Source organism: Pipra filicauda, unplaced genomic scaffold, assembly GCF_003945595.2.
Source record: "Pipra filicauda isolate LSUMZ 115617 unplaced genomic scaffold, ASM394559v2 scaffold206_size1356665_pilon, whole genome shotgun sequence".
Classification (NCBI taxonomy): Eukaryota; Metazoa; Chordata; class Aves; order Passeriformes; family Pipridae; genus Pipra; species Pipra filicauda.
In genome coordinates this window covers 575,238-594,482 of record NW_024104317.1, presented here as the reverse complement: position 1 = coordinate 594,482, position 19,245 = coordinate 575,238, and the positions used below count along the sequence as shown (strand labels likewise).

Below are 19,245 nucleotides of genomic sequence, written 5' to 3'. Positions count from 1 at the left end.
TGCTGACCCTGGGAAAACTCAGTGTTGGAGTCTCTTACTGGGATGGACAGACCACTGAACCCACTGAGTGACTGTGTCCTCCACCTCCTCTAGGGCACCTCATGCCAAGAGCCAAGCCACCACACTGCCTCATCCTCTTTAAAGATGGCCATTGCCACCTGGAAGCCTTTCCTGAGTCCCCAGGCAGATTTTCTGCAGGCACTTCCCCATTACCAAAGTATTGGAGCACTTGATCCCCATCTTCTTTTCTGGAGGGCTGCCAGGGTAAGTACCTGCACAAGCACTTGTGCTCTGCTTCCCACAGGAAGAGAAGCTGCATAGCCGTACTCCAGACACCCACTGGATGTCTCTGGTGGGACGCAGGGACTGACACCCCTCCCTGCAGGAAGTGATGGAGCTGAAGGGCCTTGTCAGGGAGCATTCCCTCTCCCAACAGCTCCCTCCTTAGTCATGCTTCCAGGAGCAACGGTTGCCTCTCATTAGAGCTGGAAAGGGAAAGTTCTTTGCTGTGCTCCAAATGCTTCAACACCTCCGAGCAGGCAGAAAACAGGAAGGAAACATGAGGACAGCCTGCTGACTGATTGTCATAGTAACCCTGGTTAAAGTCCCACCAGGAAAATGACTTCTCTTGAAGCACTTGACCCCACAAGGTAACAGGTGCTACCTGCACCCCCGGGGGCAAAACTGCTCTGGCAGAGAGGCCCTGGAGCTACGCAGTAAAACACAGTGCAGAGCTCTCTCCTGACTTGCAGCTCAAGGTCCCTGGGCAATGTGCCTGTGGGGTGATGGTTAACCTTGGTGCCCTTTAAAAGCAGCACAGTGGTGTTAATGGTGTTAATGCCTGCCCTCAATCCTGGCACATTCCTCTGTGCAGCTGTAGCAGTTCAGAAGACTTTGTAAGACTTGTAGCGGCTTTCACGCAGAAGATAGGAGATGCCACATTTATTATTCTGCCACAAAAAGTAATTGCTCTTCCTTCACCAGCACTCTGCTCCTCTCCAGACACCCACCCAGAGCTCCCCATCTAGGCAGAAAACAGATCAGGCACTGGCTGAGCACTTCTCAGGGGGCAGAGGAAGGGATTGGGGCTCACAAGCTGTGAAATCCTAACCCTGACTCAACCACAAGGTCCTGCATGGCCTTGGACACTTCTTGGCTTGCCAGTCTCTGTCCTGTCTGTGAGAAGAGCTAGTCCTTATTACCAGGCAGCTGTAGCACTTGGATTAGTTACACAGAACACTGAGGCAATGAATGATACACAGCACTGCTCTCAATGCTGTCCTTTGAGGGAAATCACATAAAACACAAACACTGACGATGTGTACATTTGCAGAGAGGCCTCTCTAGCTGCCTTCTGCTGAGGAAACAGACCATGCTGTCTGTTCTGCTCCAGGAAGTTCTCACCGAGCTTCTACAGTCCCACTATCTGCTGAAGCATCACCACCACCTTAATTACTGAACTTAATGAAATACCGGCCTCAGATTCTAAAGGGGTGAGAAAACCAATGTAGAAATGAGCACTGGAGCCAGAGGTATATGCTTTACAAATCTCACAGTTTATTTTTCTCTCTGTGCAAATCAGAGTTACTTAGCAGTAATCATATTTCACAGTGCAGGGGGAAGAAGTGATTAAAACACTGTTTAAGCTGCAGTTCAGTGGGATCCTTCTAGGTCCTGGATCCCAGGCAATCTCCACGTGCCGATGATCTGGAATAAAAAAGAACTGCACAGCAGTATTTCCAGGAGTTGTTACTTGTAATACAAACTGCTTTGACAGCATCTCCAAGGGAAGTCTGCTTTCCTCCTCAAGGCATCACAGCATTCATGGCTGCATGCAGACTCCAAGAATTTACAGCCAGTGGCAATCAAAAGGTTTAAGGCACAGTTTCCACATCAGAGCTAGCAGAGACAGATGAAAAAAGAGCAATCAATAAGCTCTTTTCACAGCCACTGAATCTCACATAAGGCAAAACAGTGGAAGGAAAAGCTGGTCCCTAGAGTAAGAGGGTGGGGTACCAGCTTGGCCAGCAGCACCCGCAGCCTGCTGGCTGCTCCACCAGTGGTTACCACTGGAACAGAGGGAATAGGGTATGAGGCCAGGCAGCCCCAGCACTTGGAAAAATTATTGAAATCCTATATATGGCCAACAGGAGAGACCCTTGGAGATACTGGGCAAGAGTAGCCCATAACAGTTATCAGGAGGTTCTCAGAGAAGATGATTGTGTGACATGCAGATTTCACTGTGCAATATTAAGGGTAAGAAATGTGCCTCCTAAAGGACCTTTCCAGAGCTCATAGTCAGGTCATGCTGCTTGCACACTGCCCTGTCACTGTTCAGGCACAGAGGATTAAACCAAAAAACTGATTTGGGAAAGCCAACAGCAGCTCCCTCACCAGCAAGAGGGAGTCTGGATGGGACAGTGACGTGAGGGAAGCAGGGGGAGTGTCGGTACCACAGCTGAGTAGTTTAGGCACCTAAGGTAGCAGTCAGAGGAGCCAAATTTGTTTGCTACATCAGCTTAAACCTTGTTCCGCAAAGCTCTGCAGCAGCAGGTGGAGAGAGGCTGCAAATCCCAGCACCCACAGGGACTGACTGAGGGATGGCTCAGACCTCACTCATTATTAGAAGCGCTTTTACCGGCCCAGCCTATCCCCAGTTGTTTGCTCTGGCATCTCCTGGCCACAGTGCAGGGAGGGAAGAGCCCTTCTTTGCAGCTAGGTAATAAGGCTATTTAGAGGCAGTGTGGCTGTTTCCCTGGAAAGAGCAGACAGTCACAGTGCAGCAGAGCTTCCTAGCAGTATCATAAAAACAATGGAAGGCTGTGACTGACCCATTTTCAATCAAAAGGAAAACTTTGCTTTGGTTTCCCATTTTAGTTTTCCCTTTGAGCCATCTCATAGCAACAGCTTTGCTCTGCTATTAGCAGGTCATCCTTGTAAGGAAAAGCAAGAGCCCATTAATGAGCCAAATTTATCGCTGGGGGAATTCTGCTGACCCAATTACACTAGCCACATATTTGATCCATTATGTTAACCTTCCTCTGCCTCCTAGTTAAAAGGAAAATACCTTTCGACTTTAATCAGGACAGTAGGGAATACAAATAAGAATTAGGAAAAAAAAACCAAAAAAGCTATGCTGTTCTAGCATTCCACAAGACACGACTTGAAGCCATAATCCTGCATCTACAGGGGAGACACATCAGCAAGGAGTGCAGAGGTGAGCTGTAGCCTGTGTGTGAGTACGAGCCCTGGAAGGATGCCAGAAGGACGGCCATTTACAGGGTGGCTCCAGGGATGTAAAGCCAGTCGGCAATGGCCGTGGGCAGGTGGGTCATGACCTGCAGCCTCACCCACCAGTAGGTCTCCATGGGATTGTAGCGGTTGTTGGGGCACGGGGAAGTGAGCGCATCAGTGATGTCATTCACAACCAGAGACATGTCCTTCAGGCCACTGTTAACAAAGGACTTCATCATGGCCACGTGGCGAGTGAAATACTCCCCCCCATAGTCCTCCCGCACGGTGTCACTGGCCCCGGCCCACAGAGCCTCGGCCTGTTTGTCGATGCCCTCTGCCGTCAGGATGCCGGTCGCTGCCACGAAGTTACTGGGCTCCACCAGGATGACTCTGACACCCCAGCGGTACATCTCCTGCCTCAGGCAGTCGGAGAAGGCTGCCACCCCAAACTTGGACACGCAATAGCAGGAGCGAGATGGACTCACCATCCGTCCCAACATGCTCGTGATATTCACCACACGGCCTAGAGAGAAAAGAGCAGGGAGAGATGATGGGCTGCAGAAGCAGCAGCCAGAACATCCCAGTAAAAGGGTGCTTAGTTGGATGATGCTGATTTCTAAGATCTGAATCTTGAAGAGGCATACAAATCCCCTGTCAAGGAGCCTTTCTCTCCTGACTCAAGCAAGGCTAACCCCTGCTCTGACCTCCTCCATGGATGGTGCACATGCCTGCCACAGTATCAAAAAGAATTTACAAATCATACAAGACATTTCCCTCTGAATTTCCAAGTACGGTGGTACCCAGATCTTCTGAGCCTGCTAGCTGTGTGTTCTCACATCAGTGTGCCCCACTCCTTGTCCTGCTAGAGAAGGGTTCAAGGTTCCAGCTTGCAGTGTTATGAGCTGCAAAGCTCACAACTCTGTGTGATGCCATACAAGCATTCTGGTTCTTGCTGTAAGCAAGACAGCTCAAATGCAGTCCCTCTGCCCAACTCAGCTACATGCTTCTAGACACGAGCTGGATGGCAGAGAATGAGTAGAGAGTTCTCTGAACATGCAACATGAGCAGCACAACCTGTTCACCCAGCTAGTTGGCCACGAGGGCCTACAGTGTCCATGCCTGAGACAAACAAGGGGAGACTTGATGTGCCACTGTCCATGGGGCAGTAGAGACCAATTGTCCTAACTCCTGCCAGCAGCCCATGACAGCCCAACTCCAGAGCTCTGGCAGCTTGTGTTAGATCAGGCACCGTCTCAGGATGGGTGCACCCCAGCAGTGGGTGTCTCTGTGGGTGTCTCTGTGGGTGTCTCTGCCCTTACCCAAGACATGCCGTGTGCAACTACAGTTTCAGATGCACTTACACACAAGCCCTTGAAATCCCACCAGCTATTTTTACAGAGAGGATTTTCACATCCACAGAGCCCAACATCCTTCTGCAGCTTGAAATTTTAGCTGAGAAACAAGTGAATAGCTCTGCTGTCTCATTCCAGACCTAAGTGTAACTTAAGAGAGACTGTGGGAACCACCTGCTGACCTGATGGGTAAGATCCCTTCTGCAGTGAGATGGAGCTTGCTTAGTGGTTACTTGCTTTCTGGAAACGGTATCTGAGCAATCTTCTCAATACACCCCCTTTCTGTCCTCACAGAACACACACCTGTGCCAGCATTCCCACACATACCAAATAAAGAAGCTCTTCAGAGTTCTGCTCATACATACCTTTTTTAATATAAAACAAAGAGTTTTGATAATACCATTGTCTTGTAAGATATCTAAATTGGCTGCTATTGACTCATTTATTCCATCACTACCTGAAGTCATCTCCGAACTGAATAACATGAAGGAAGAAGATTCAGTTATCCAAACACAAGCACTCAGTGGACTCTGGATTATCTTGTCTGTGTGATATCTGCCAGCATTACACAAAGGTCTCTGACATCCTGGATGTTTAAGATAACACCTGCAGTGTAGGTGCCTGGCCAGCCCCAAGAGTGCCCTGTACTACCAAACGCTTACACTGCATGCCTCAGACAGCCTCCTTGGACTGCACAGGCATTCCTCCAAGCACAGCCTGGATTTTTAGCTACATCTCTTTGCTGTGCTACAATAACTCTGAGCCTTGCCACACTACCCAGTATGTACCTTTAGCTCTTCGAATGAGGGGCAGGAAAGCCTTTGTCACCCTCACAGTGCCCCACAGGTTGACCTCTGCCACCTTCTTGTAGTTGTCTAAACTTGCAAATTCCACCTCTCCGAAGGTTGAGACGCCAGCGTTGTTCACCAGGCCCCACAAACCTGCCAAAAAACACATGGTTGAAGAGTGGAACAAGGAAGAGTGTCACAGAAAAGTCACCCTCCTTGTTGTTCACAGTAACCTAAAATCTTGATAAAGAACTGGGGACTTCTAGAAAAAAAGGTTGTAGAGCAAAACCCAGCAAGGTGATGAAATACACTCTTGGTATACTAGGGGCTTGTTTGCAACATCAAGGAGAGTGATGGGGCCACACAAGCTTTGCCTCCCTGAATGCCTACTGTAAGGTCACATGCTGTTCTGGGGCTTCTCATGGCTGGATCTTTCCATGCCTCCTGTTGGTCCCAGGTTTGTCTTTGTTCAGTGATGTTATGCATTTTTGGAGGGGGCTCAATTTCCCCACAATTAAAAAAAAAAAAAAGGCAAGGAAAACAAATATCATGGCTTTCTAAATCCCATTCACAACTCTGACTCACTCTTTTGAAGAGTGCATGGTATTGATCTGCAAGTTCATGGCCTGATTAACAGCTGTTGTGTTTTAGTCCAAGTATCTGTTTCCCTCAACTCTAACTAAGGGTCAGTAAGCTTACAATGAACCCTTACAACTACTAGAATTTAAAAATTAACGTCTCTTCTGCATGCAAAGACTGTCAAAATTAAGTTGACTGCACTTACCAAAAGCTTCTGCACTGAGCCCCTTACATGTCAGGACTTATCGGGTCACCAAGGACTTGACCCTTCAAAGCAATTACTGCTGGAGTCCCAGTGGCAAACAACTGCATGACTAAATCCACACTTCATGGATTTATTGAAATATTGGACTATGCGGCCATAAACTGCATGAGGAGCAAACAGAAGAGCTGGAACAAGATAACAGAGCTGCTCTTTATTAGATGTCCTGCTATACACCACGGTTATTTTGCACTGTGTTGGAGTGAAGGCTGAACTGTTGGGGTGCATTGGAGTCAGGGCCCCTCCACTCCCTGACCTTCCTCTTACCACCAAGAACAAGCACAGGGCTAAGGAAGATCTTTCATGTCCAGGGAGCTCCAACACTGCTATCAAAAGCACCAATGGGACTGTGGCAAATGTCATGCCACCCTGTTGATAAAAGTTATTAAGCTCTTTCTCAGAAGTTTTTTGGCTGTTTGCCCTGCCTCTGCTTCAGTTTCCCTGCCCTAATGTATGAAAGTATTTGAATAACTTCTAGCCTGTATTTATTCACGGTCAGATAGTAACCATGTATTGTACCAAACACAGTCCTCCAAGCAAATTGCAATACTCTACCATTGTGCAATGGAATGTATCCTCCTGGTGCATTTGAAAACACCAATGTGCCCTTGCTAGCCTGACACCCTGTTCTCACATGGGTCCCAGTAACCTTGCCCTGTTCCCAGCTGAGGTTGTTCTCCCTGGAGGCTGTTGACCAGCTGTGTATAGCAGCCTGTCACTGCTTCACTTACTGAAGCTGCCAGCTTCAGTGGGTCAAGATGACTCTGAAATTCATACTCATCTGCAGCCAGCACAGCATCTCAGCTTAGATGGGGATCCCTTTGCTGGTGCAAAGCAAACTCTAATTGCTAGCAGGAGGACCATGGAAACAGAGCACCTGATGGGGTAATTTCACCAGTAACAAGAAACTATGCAGAGCAAATTTGGCAGGGATTTACCAAAGACTTATCAACTGTTAGACAGAAACTGATGCCTGCAGAGCATTCCTGACAAATTCCTGTACATTTCTCTACAACCATTTCCATTTCCTGGGTTATGAGGTTAGTTTTCATGAACGTCCCTGAATCACTGTTTACAATACTTTGTTGTTGGAATTCCATTGCTCACCCATCAGGGCACGTTACATACAGAACAAAGTGCTGAGGGGTGCCCAGGCATGGGGCTGTTTGCTGGACAGTGGTGTGTTTATTGAGCAGAGCCTTATCACTATTACGTCTGTAGTGTCAACAATACAGTGGGAACTGCACAAGACTGAAAACAAATGGGCACTCCTATCGAAATTAGTTCAGCCTTATGTACACAGCTCAGGGAGAAGAGGTACAAAAAACTGTACAGCACAAGAACTGTTCTGCAGTAGCTCCTTCGGGGCAACATTCAATGTGCAACAACCACCTCTGTGCAAGGCACCTCAATAGTCTCTATATGCCAGCACTTATTTACTGACCACTATTTTATTGGCAAGCCTCCAATCTCAGTCACACTGATGGGCCTAAAAAGAAGCCTTTGTTGCTTTGCACACCATGCTGGAGCAAACAGCTACAGGATAAGGCTCTCAAGAGCAGGAGGAACCGGTCCAACTTGCTTCTCTGTCCCTGCTACACACACAGTTTTGCAAACACCTCTGCATTAATAGAAGCAACAGAGCTGCTCCTTTCCAAGCTTTCACTCAGTGGGAAATGGCTCTGTGTCACCACTGCTGTTGCTGGGCTCCTCAGGAAAAGCTTGAGAAGCTGTGAAATATGTGATGAGGGCTGGGTGACTGTGTAGGAAGAAAAGCCATGCAGAGAGAACATGTGTGGGATCAGAGCTTGTGCATTACTCAGCTACATTTCATATGCTTGTTTTAGGAGGAAAGGTGTGCTCACGTTATTCGCGTGAAGATTAGAGCTATTGTTATTTATTAGCTTTATACTTGCTGTGAACAAAGACAGGGCCATGGCAGTCTCCTCCAAGCTTCAAGAGGAGCAAACACCTTCAAGTCACACAACCCTGAAGTCCTGGAGCCGCAGACACCAAACTTCAGTTCATTCTCAGCCTGTGTCTACAGCTGCTGTCCGGCTTGCTACTGGCACAGAGGCTGCAGAGAAACCTATGCAGGGCAAGAAGCCTCACAACCTCACTACATGGGAAGAGGTTAGGTGGTGTCACACCAGGCTGTAAACTCACATCGCTCTGCCAAACCACTCCCAAGAAGGAAAGAAGGGACTCCTATCTTCTTTAACATGCTTTTGGGATCCATGAGTTGGACTTATGCTTAAGGTGGCACGTGGATTAAGGTCATCTATACCAAGCCCACCCTGGATCCCACTTCATATCACCTCTGGGATGTTGCATGGCAAACTGGAGACATGGACTGACCCAGCTGAAGATTAATGCAGGTTTTGGGGCAGGTCAGATTTGTGCTCCAGCAGCGCTCAGTTGTACCTGTACAGCAGAGGGGACTGCACTAAGCAGCCAGGGCCTGTCACCTCTTCATTAGCAGGGTCACTAGCAAGGTCTGCATGAGCCAGGCTGTGGCAGGAGCACATGGAAGGGATCAAGCTCTGGCCGTTCCATGCCCTTCACAGACATTCAAGGACAAACACACAGACACTTGTGGGCTTGCTGCCACTTCTTGCTTTTTATGGGATGCAGAGTTAAAGCCTAATCCTCCAGCCAGTCTTGGTCTCTTTCCATGTGGCTGCCACATCAACAGCAAGACAATTGTCCTCACTGACCTGCGGACAGCACTGCCTGACTGCCAGCCATACACTGTCACAGGCCTTCAGGCTTGTTAACCCTCTTTTGGCAGTACAGAGAGAGAATGACCTGGTCAATGCATGGCCTGCTCTGTAGAAAGGATTCTGTGAACAAGAGATCCCCACATACCTTTCTCTGGCTCCTTCAGGGTCCTCTTCACAAAATCCACAGCCTGAGCCACCTCCTGATCACTGCACACTCCATCTGTAGCACTTTCATGCGGTCTGACTTCATGTTCTTCAGCTCCCTGGCTCCATCTCCATTCTCATCCTGCTCAGCAGAACAGAAAGGTGTCCCACTAAGGTGGACCAAGAACAGTAATGCAGTTTGGGGCCAGGCATGTTCACATGGTCAGGAAACAGAAGCTATTGACATTGCACACAGAGGTGTAAACCTGGTGCACAAATAAGCACAGGATCCACACAAACCCACGTGCCTTCTATCTGTTTCCTCCAGCACCACTTCTATAACTGCATCGGTGACCCACTGCTGTGAGGGGCCATGAAGCCCCCATGCTGCTGGCTCCTCACATGATGGGTTTCACATCTGTAAAATGGTGAAATACTGTGCCAGCCTGGGAGAACTGTGGGTGACTCCACTACCTCAGTCTTCACACTCTACAGGTGACACAGCAAACACTCATAAGGAGATTGGAATCAGATACTCCAGGCTTAAAAGCAAACACCTAATTAGGCACTGTACTCATGTCATCTCAAAATACTGCCTGGGTTCTAATGAAATAGTATTGTCAGACCACTTTGAAAACAAGACAGCAGGCACCCCCTCAGCATGGCTAACAGCAAACAGTCTGATGTGCAGGATACAGCAGGAAACATTCACAGCTCAACCTATACAATATTGTGCTCTTACTGCAGCAGCACAGATGCTCAGTGGAGATCTGCTACACAACAGCACAATTACAGACATGAGGCATGAAAGGAGATTCTGGCTAAGAAAGAAAGAACAGATTTTTTTTTTCACACTATAGGCAATAAGAACATGATGGTTTTGCTTTCCTTTCTTTCTTCCTCACTCCACTGCTATCATTAGAGATTCTGTTACTGTTGTGGTGGTTTTTTGTTTATTCAAACATAAACACAGTTAAAATTCCAAACTTTACCTGCTCACTTCCAGGCAGGATTGCTGCCTAAGCCTTACAGCCTTGCTCAGGTGGTAAATAACAAATAAAAGTGAAAAGAGAATAGATTAGCCATGCAGTTTCACAGCAGGCTTGAGATTTAATTCACAAAACTATTCCCTGTGTCACAGGCTCTGCCTCTTTAGGGAGGAAGAAGTTATGAATTGGTGAGTCACCGTGCCTGGCTGCCACTCTTCCTTTAGCACTCATTATCAACTCCCACAGCACGAGGGCAAACAAGGCGAGCGACCCTCCCACAGTCACCTGCTCAGCTGCCTCTGCAGACAGGCAGATATAAAAAACGTAACTGCTTAGTTTTTTATAAGTATCTCAGGCTATTTAATTAATACAGTATACAACATCTCATGTCCACCTTCAGTCCAGTGAACAATGACATGTAATGAAGGAAAAGAGACGAAATGTCCATCACAGCTCTGAGCAAAACAGGGCAGCTCTCTTAAAAATCAATATATAGTTACACTGCCATTATGACAATAGTAGGAACGAATTCCTGGCCCCATGGCTGCATGTTATTTCACAACTCCCTTATTTCCCAGTATCACTAGAACAGCAAATACAGCTTGAAGCTTTTCTCGTGCACATCAAACGTGATGTGGTGTTGCGTTGGTTCCTTATCTGGCCACAAAAACAGTCTCTGAAAGTGGCATTACAAGTAGCCAATAACATAGTCGCCAAAACATTTTATTCCCTTTAAAACAGATGAAGGTTGTATGATGCCTGACTGTATTTCTGGAAGATGCTCTTGCATCTCCACTGAGTTACACAAAGCAACTTTCGGCTACTTAACAGTGAAAAACGTGGAGCTAATTCAGCTTGTACAGAGAGAGCTTTATGGTATCTACATAAAAATGAAAACGTAAGTATATCTGTATTCAAGTGCTAGTTGTCATTTCAGCACTGACAACACCTTTCCCTACATATTTTTTAATCTTTCACAATACTTATAAACTAAACAAGAAATATCTCCATTGTTTTTTTAGAAACAGAGTCACAGGACAGCAACTTAAAAATCCAACATAAATGGTTTGTATAGTTCATATTGAGATGAATTTTCCCCTATCACCAATGCAACTCTATCTGCAAAGTTACTTTCCCAGCTACAGTTTATTCATTGTTGACAAAACATATTGATTTTGGAAGACTGACTTCAATATGCAATATCAATTGGAACCACTTTTCATAGTTGTAGATACCACTTCAGCCACTATTTAACTGTAAAACAAAGTGCTCAACTCCTTTGTCCAGAAAACCTCTTCACAAATGAAGCAGTCATGTATTTGTATGGAAGCAACTGAACATCATCGTATGTTCTGTGGTCTTCAGGGGCTGTAAGCACATTTCCTGTTGAGACACCCACATGGTACATCCTCCTTGTTTTTTTAATAGTAGATTTGCTGGCTGGGAAAACACCTGGAGAAGTTCCCATGGGACCAGCCAGGCGGTCCTCCCAGGGATGACCTTCCTGATCTTGGGATTCACCAGCAGGAGCCATGAATCAAGCGAGGTCTTGGCAGCAATGGCCCAACTGCTCCTGCAAAGCCCTTCTCCCTCTCCCTTTGCTGTCACTTTGTCTGATTTTTGTCCTCTCAGAGAATCTCTCAGCTTCCTCTTCCCAGTTCCTTCAGAGTTGAAAGCCATCCTGCTCCAGCCCAGCCTGCTGCCTAAGTACTCTCCAGAGGCCTTCAGCGGGACTTTGCCATTTCCTCCCAGCTATCTCCTTTCCCCTGGTCATCCTGCCCTCACAGCCCTGCACGGCTCTGCCTGCCCATCCCACCCCATACTCAGCAGGGGCTGCTCCAGGCCAGGAAACCCAACAGCCCCACAATCCCTCTCTACCCAGCTGAGGAATCTTGCTCCAGCTTTTGGCTGCTTCCCCCTCCCCTTGCTCGTTCCTCTCCCCTGATCTGGTTTGGAGGATCCCAACGCAGTGGTGCTGAGGAACAGGCAGATCACACAGGCATTTGTTAGCAGAGAGCCCTCCTGTAACAGACATAGGCTTTTTCCCGGGGAAGCTCATGGGATTCAGGGTTAAGTTCTGGCAAGCACTCAGGCACCTGCAGTGAGATGTCAGGGAGAATCAGGAAGCCACAAACACAATGCTGCACACCCGTGGATCCAGCCAGCCTGCTCTATCTGCGCCAGTTCCTCCCCACCCTGCTGCTGCCCATCCACCCGCTCCCTTCCTGCGTTTCCTGAGCGGAACACCTCGTGCTTGTCCTTACTGGATTTCACGTAATTGATTTGAGACTCCATCCGATCTGTCAGGATCATTTTGAACCCTATTCCCCAAAGGGCCTACAGTCTTCTCTGCCTGGTCCTGGGCATATTTTTTTCCAAGTGAAAATTCTCTTCCAGAGGGTACTTCCAAGAAAATGGTCCTGGGACTGAACTTAGAGCACAAGTCACTTAGAGCACAAGTCACTTAGAGCACAAGTTTGCTCATGAGACTATCATGAGGGACTGTAACAAAATGTGATTCAGGATACATTTATTCCTTTCTCTTTAACTACCTTGCTGCTTAGCCAGAATAGGATTAGACTGACAGGGCACAGTCTGTTCCCAGTAAACTTACACAGACAGTGTCCATCACACTGTGATCCCATCATTTGTAAAACTGACAGAGCAGTGTGTGGCAATTGCATCTAGTGCACTGAAGGTGAGCTGCCTGGTAGGCAATTTCAGAGGTCTATCTCCTTTGGGAAGGGAACTACAATATCTGCCCTCTTCCAGCCTTTTGGAAATCTCCTGGCCTCCAGGTGCTCTGGAAAGTATCACCCATGGGGCAGAAATCACAACGGCTCATCCTTTAAATGCCCATCAGTACATTTCATCAGGCCTGATGAACTTGAACGTGTTCTATTTATCTAAACATTCCCTGCTCTTTACCTTTTCTTGCCTGCATGTCCTCATGACAACTGCTGGCAGTAGGCATCTGAAAACAATTTATTCTTTTCTCAGTAGGATCAAAGAACAGAAGATGATTATTTCAACTTTTGCTGTACTTTCTACATTTCGGGTTACTTTATAATCTGTTTCTGTGTGCTTTTTCATCTTAATCCTAATATATAAACAGAAACTTTGTCTGTGGGCTTACCTGCACTTGCTAAATGTAATCCCTTTTGCATTTGATCCTCTCCAGTTCTATCCCAGCCTGCTTGAAGTATTCTTATTACTCCTGTAACTTTATATTTGACTGTCTGATCAGTAAGAAGCCCCTGATGCACCTGACAGTCTATTACCTTGTATTTAATACAAGAGCTTTCCGTGGTGGTTAGTACATTAGGGATCCTTTAAGTCTCTGTATAAAAGCATGTAAGTAAGTGATGATGGACTAACTAGGTGTGAACTAAGAGTATGGCACCAGCTTTATGACAACTGCCCCCACACCTGCTCTGACCCTGCAGGGAAGCTACAGCAGCTCACAGTCAATAAAGCAAGCAAGCAAGGCTCACTTCAGGAGCATTTAATTTCTTTATGTGGCTTCCAGCAGAGCCTTTCCCTCTCTGCTCCACACGCTGCCTTCCGAACAGCCCTCTGAGCCTGCCCTATCTCCCCTCTCCTTTCTGTTCCCTATATCTGCTGCTCTGCAAAGTGAGTGCCTGAATTGCTATCAGCACAGACAGGCATCCCAAAGCAGCGTATGACATGATTACTGAAGGAATTACACAAAGCCTCCATATGGAAATTTCCAAACAGTGGCAATTTTCCAACAGGACTCTCTTGCTCTCAAGTTACACAATATGTCAGCTGATAATAACTTTCCCTTCTGGTGTGGGGGAAGAACGTAACCTCTGCCACGATCACACAAGGCAAAGAGGGGCACTTTTGTTCATTCTCACTCTCCACAGTACTCAAAAATCTGTGGTCATCACTCCCTGAGCACCTGTGCTGAAATGGCCATCTTCAAATGGAGAAATGAGTGGCTAAGAACTGATCTTGAACAATCCAGGTCAGAAATTACATGAGTTTTGACTATCAAAATAGCAAAAAAACAAAGCAGGGCTAAAATCCCAGCTGAGATGGAAGTGAAGCTGACCCAGTTTATAAAGAGGACTTCATAACACTAAGTTGTAAGTGTCATGCAAGAGCAGGGACTGTGGGATGAGGGGTCTGCAACCCCTTTTGATTCAGTGTGTCTAAACCTATCTCTTACAAGTGATGCCTCCCATCAAACACAGAGACCTACAAACAAACACAGAGACCTACAAACAAACACAGAGACCTACAGATGTCAGAAAGGTACAGTAAATTTGTTTATTCAGGTATCCAGAAACCAAACAGCTTCTACAGAAGCTGCAGAAGCACAATTAGAAGACATTTTGGAAACAGAGCCTGAATAATGCAGGAGAGACAGCTTAAAAATGAGTTTGAGGAGTGAGTCCACAAAAGTGATAGTGTGAAGGACAGCAACAAGGATGCCAGGGAAGTCAGAAAGCCATAGTGCCACAGCAGTCCTGGCCTGTCAGATTTATTGAGTGTGCTGTGGTATTGCTGAGAGGCTTTTAGCAGTGAGCAGTGCCCTACTGTGCAAGCTACTGTACAGACATGCAGTTGACAGACAAACCCTGCCATAAAGAGTTCAGAATTATGGGAATGACAAGATGCAACAGGCACATGAAACAATGGAAGATGTAACGATCCGTGCCCACTGCACCTCTCTCAGGTCTTGGGTTGGGGTAAAAGGAGACTGCTGATGAAAATGTTTTGACTTGAGAAGCACTTTTCTCTAATCAGAGAAGAATTTTGATCGATATCACTACTCACCATGAGCAAGCATCCAGCAAAAACAGTAAATCCCTTTGCATGAAGGTGTTTTGCCAAGGCATGTCCAAAACCTTTGTCACAGCCTGTTATTAGCACCGCCTTCCCTTCAGCCTGCATGGGAAAGACAGTCATACAATATCATGAGACACTGCATGGAGGCACCACCAGCACCCTGCCCCACACCATAGGAGCCGCCTGCAGCCAGGGCCAGACACCGTTTAGGAGGTACAATTCCAGATGCAAGTCACAGTGGCACCTGTCTGCACATGAACCTGACTGCACCCTAATCCCAGTCATTTCAGTGGGTCAACCAGCGTAAATGAGGTGACAAGACTGTAGTGTAGAAACACAGCCAGCTCCCAGCTACTGTGAAATCCTAAATTTATTCAGTTGCTGGCCTGTAACAATTTGTGTTGCCTTGATACCTGAGCTAGAACAGGAACTCTTTCTTTCAAGTGCCAGTGGCCAAAGGAGAACAGAAACATTTAAAAAGAAGTTAATGATCTACCAGCTCATAGACATTATAAGAAAAAGCAGCACAGAAAACATCCAAATGGCAGGATGTCACTGGCTTGAACAGTACAGCAGCTCTTTTAGCTGCCAGTGACGACTGTCTGTTCCCCACCTACTCCCACTCTATGCGGCACTTTCCTTGCTGTATTTTAGCACGAAGGAATGTGACTGCAGGTTAGAGTTTCCTTCTGAAACTTGTCAGTCTTAAGAGGAACAATTTCTCAAATCCTACAGTTCTCTCCTACATCATTATTGTCTTTTGACTGACAGATAAATTGAGAGAGGAGATTTGATGTTCCATCTGGTATGACACAACAGGCTTGAGAAATCCCAAATCCAGAATCCCAAATCCTGAAGAGAAGCCCATTCACCCTCTGTCTTTGCTTGAAAGTCATCCTCTCACCACAGCTGTGAAGCAACGAACCCCTAACGCTTAACCCAACTGGCAGGCTGCCAGCTGCTGTGCTGCACAATGCTCCAAGCTGGAACCATATCCATGAGGCAATAATGTGATATAGCAATAAAAGTCTAGAGGATGCAATAAGGAAGTGAGGTCAGTTCCATCTCTATGGAGATATCTGCAACTAATATTCCCTGTTACTGTATTCACAACGGCTGGAATATGAACATACTTATGTATTAAGTGCACTGGCTTGTCCAGCCACTTTTTCAGACAGAAATGGGTCAATCACCATTGCTCTCTCATCTCTTGCTTTGCTGACACTCAGTGCAGTGAAGCAGCAACAAGGGATAATTGCAGGGTGATAGTGATCAGAGCATTACTGCACAAACTCAGGTGAGCCTAAGCAGAGAGCAATAAGCAAATAAGCTACACCCAGTCCTATAACTCATGTTGAAGTTATTGCTGCCAAAGGGGAGTCATGAGCTGAAGTTGAAACAAGAACTGATCAAAAGTCTATCCTGCATTTATCATACAAACACCCACATTAACACCGACTCCTGTTTCAGACAAAGAGCACCCAGCTACAGACTAGCTCTCCTAAAGCTCTGAAGATAGCTATAGCTAAAGGACAAAAGATAAGTGAGAATTAAATATACAGTGCTCAGACTTAATTTAATTGACAGTGACACAACTCCAAGAGAGATGAGAATCAAGCATGAGCCAGATCACAGAATTTGTCAGCCACCTCCTGCAATAACTCAAGCAGCTGGCCCATGGAAAGAAAAAGACTGTTTTCTTCCTCTGCCTCACCTCCCTAGCCCCTTTGCTTCTGAATCCTGCAGACAGAGAACTTCACAAAAAAGCAGGAACTGTGAAGGAAATAAAGAACTACAATCACTTCCAGAACCCAGGAAAAGCAAACAAAGAAGATACCCAATCTTCAGCCATCATTAGTTCCTTTGCAGTTGGTGTGATCAGGACAGCTCAACTGCAGGAGATAAAAGCAGATGGCTGGGGTGTGCTCCCCTGTGCATCTAGTTTTAGCTCTCAGCAGCTGGTTTGCTTTCTCTAGTTAAAAAAAAAAATCCCCAAACAAACCACCAAAATGTAGACAGAAAGGAGATTTAAAAATCCTCTCAGCTGCCTGTAAGAGCAAGAAAAGTGAGGAACAACTTATAGTATGAGAACCTACAGTATGAGAAGGTTCCTGTGATTATTTGTTAATTATTTGCCATGACCCTAATTGCTGGTAATAAAACAAGACTACAGCAGCATGGCTTCTAACAGCCTGAGGTCTCAGCAGCACCCACAAGCGTGCAAAAACCCAGGGGATGTACTGGATCTCACATCTGTACCTGCACCTGTTTGTGCCGTGCCTGATGGACAAAGAGCTCCAAGGGATGAGAGCAGGGATCAACCCCATTCCCAGCAAAAAAGATACTATCCCAGAAAAACTTCCAACCACAGACAAGCCCAGTTATCCTTATCTTTTGAAAGGATAAGGTCCCAAGATAAGGCCTAATGGGCCTGTTCCTGGAGTTTGATAAGGTCAGTCTGCAACTTACAGTCTGGCTCAGTGCTGGGACAGGCAGAGAGGACCAGCTATCAGCACAGTGACCTTAATGAGCTTTCTGAGGAACTTCAGCTGCCTCCTTCACTCACGTTCATGCAGAGCTCAGGAAACACTGTACAGGGGACAGCTCTCACACACAGTGCTGACAGGGCACCTGGGACCTGCTACAAGCAGAGGTCCCAGGTGCTTGTGGTACCAGAGGTGCTGCTGTGGCATGTGGGCAGAGTAACACTGGCTGTGTCCTCGCTGTGTGATCCACGACACTGTAATATACAATCCTCACAGTTCAAACAGTCCCAGCAGGGCAGCCTGATTTTAACCTGCAGCCAGCTCAGATGCACACACCTCACCAGCTTTTTCTACTGGGAATGACTGCTTTATTACGTTGTAGAATTAATTTTACTAATACAGATGATCTATCAAAATTATACATGTTTAGTGCAGAACAGCCTGGAGAAAATGAATCTACTTTTTCAGCCTGTCTCCATAGACAATGTGGGAATCCACCATGCTTGCCTAGACTTTATGTTCTGTTGTGCCACTTGTTTTTTTGATTCGGTTCCCTTTTATGCTCTACCCTGACATTATCAAACAGATTGACTAAGATGGGTGCAGCTACACAGCAAACTTGGCTTGTTTCCTTTTTCCAGGGTTGGAAAGTTGAGGTTTTCAATCCCATGAAAACTGAAAACATTCACTTAAAGTGAAGATATTTTTCCAGGTGGGACAGGGATGCGGAAGGTCAGAAGAGCAGAGTAGACGGAAGAATGAAGTGGGACACTGCAAGCAGGCTGCAGCTGTTATCTGTTATTTCAGGGGGGCAGGACTGAGCTGGAGGCCCTGAAGCAAAAACATTGATCCAGAAAGCCAATTTTATCCTCGGGCGCATCAAAAGCAGTGTGGCCAGCAGGTCAAGGGAGATGATTCTGCCCCTCTACTCCACTCTGGTGTGACCCCACCTGCAGTGCTGCATCCAGATCTGCTGTCCTCAGCACAGGAAGGACGTGGACCTGTTGGAGTAAGTCCAGAGGAGGCCACCAAATCGATCAGATGGATGGAGCACCTCTCCTATGAGGGAAGGCTGAGAGAATTGGGACTGTTCAGCCTAGAAAAGAGAAGGCTTTGGGGTGACCTAATTGTGGCCTTCCAGTACCTGAAGGGAATTCGCAGGAAAGATGGGACAAGGCTGTTTACAAGAGCATATAATAACAGGACAAGGGAGAATGGGCTCAAATTGAAATAGAGTAGGTTCAGATTAGATATTAGGAAAAAAATTTTACTTGAGGGAGGTGAGGCACTAGCACAGGCTGCCCAGAGAAGCTGTGGGTGCCCCACCCCTAGAAGTGTTCAAGGCCAGGTTGGACGGGGCTTGGAGCAACCTGGTCTAGTGAAGGGTGTCCCTGCCCACGGCAGGGGGGTGGAACTGGATGATCTTTACGGTCCCTTCCAACCCAATTCTCTGATTCTATCAACACACTCCCCTCCAAGTGAGGCACACCGGGGTGCGCAGCGGAGCAGCCGCCGCGCCGCGGGGTCCGAGGGCAGCGCCCGCCGCACCACGGACCGGCCGAACCCCGCGGCGGGTCCGCACTGCCCCGGGCCGTGCCCAGCTCGGCGCTTCGCCCCCCTCGCACTGTGTGCCCGGCTCCACCAGCCCGGCCCCGCCGCTCCAGCTGCGACACCATCCCCGGCCCGGCTACACGGCCTGGCGCCATTATGGGCCCGGGGGTGCTCGGGCGGGCTGTGCCCGGCGGGCCCCGGCCCCTCTCCGCGGTACTCACGGGCAGGGCGCGGCGGGCCCGCCGCGGCAGGAGGAGGCGGAGGACCAGCAGCCCGGCAGCGCCCAGCAGCAGCCCCGCCGAGCTCCCCATGGCCGCAG

At 47.4% G+C, this 19,245-nt stretch overlaps 1 protein-coding gene across 1 annotated transcript; it reads right to left on the bottom strand.

Annotated features, from left to right (window-relative positions):
- Positions 1-1,535: 1,535 nt before the first annotated feature.
- On the bottom strand, positions 1,536-19,237 carry LOC113996795 (D-beta-hydroxybutyrate dehydrogenase, mitochondrial-like). The gene is given in 6 exon segments (XM_027738074.2): positions 1,536-3,757; positions 5,375-5,527; positions 9,084-9,155; positions 9,158-9,224; positions 14,878-14,988; positions 19,148-19,237. Coding segments are annotated over 6 exon segments (975 nt in total). The 3' UTR covers positions 1,536-3,275.
- Between the last annotated feature and the right edge of the window lie 8 nt (positions 19,238-19,245).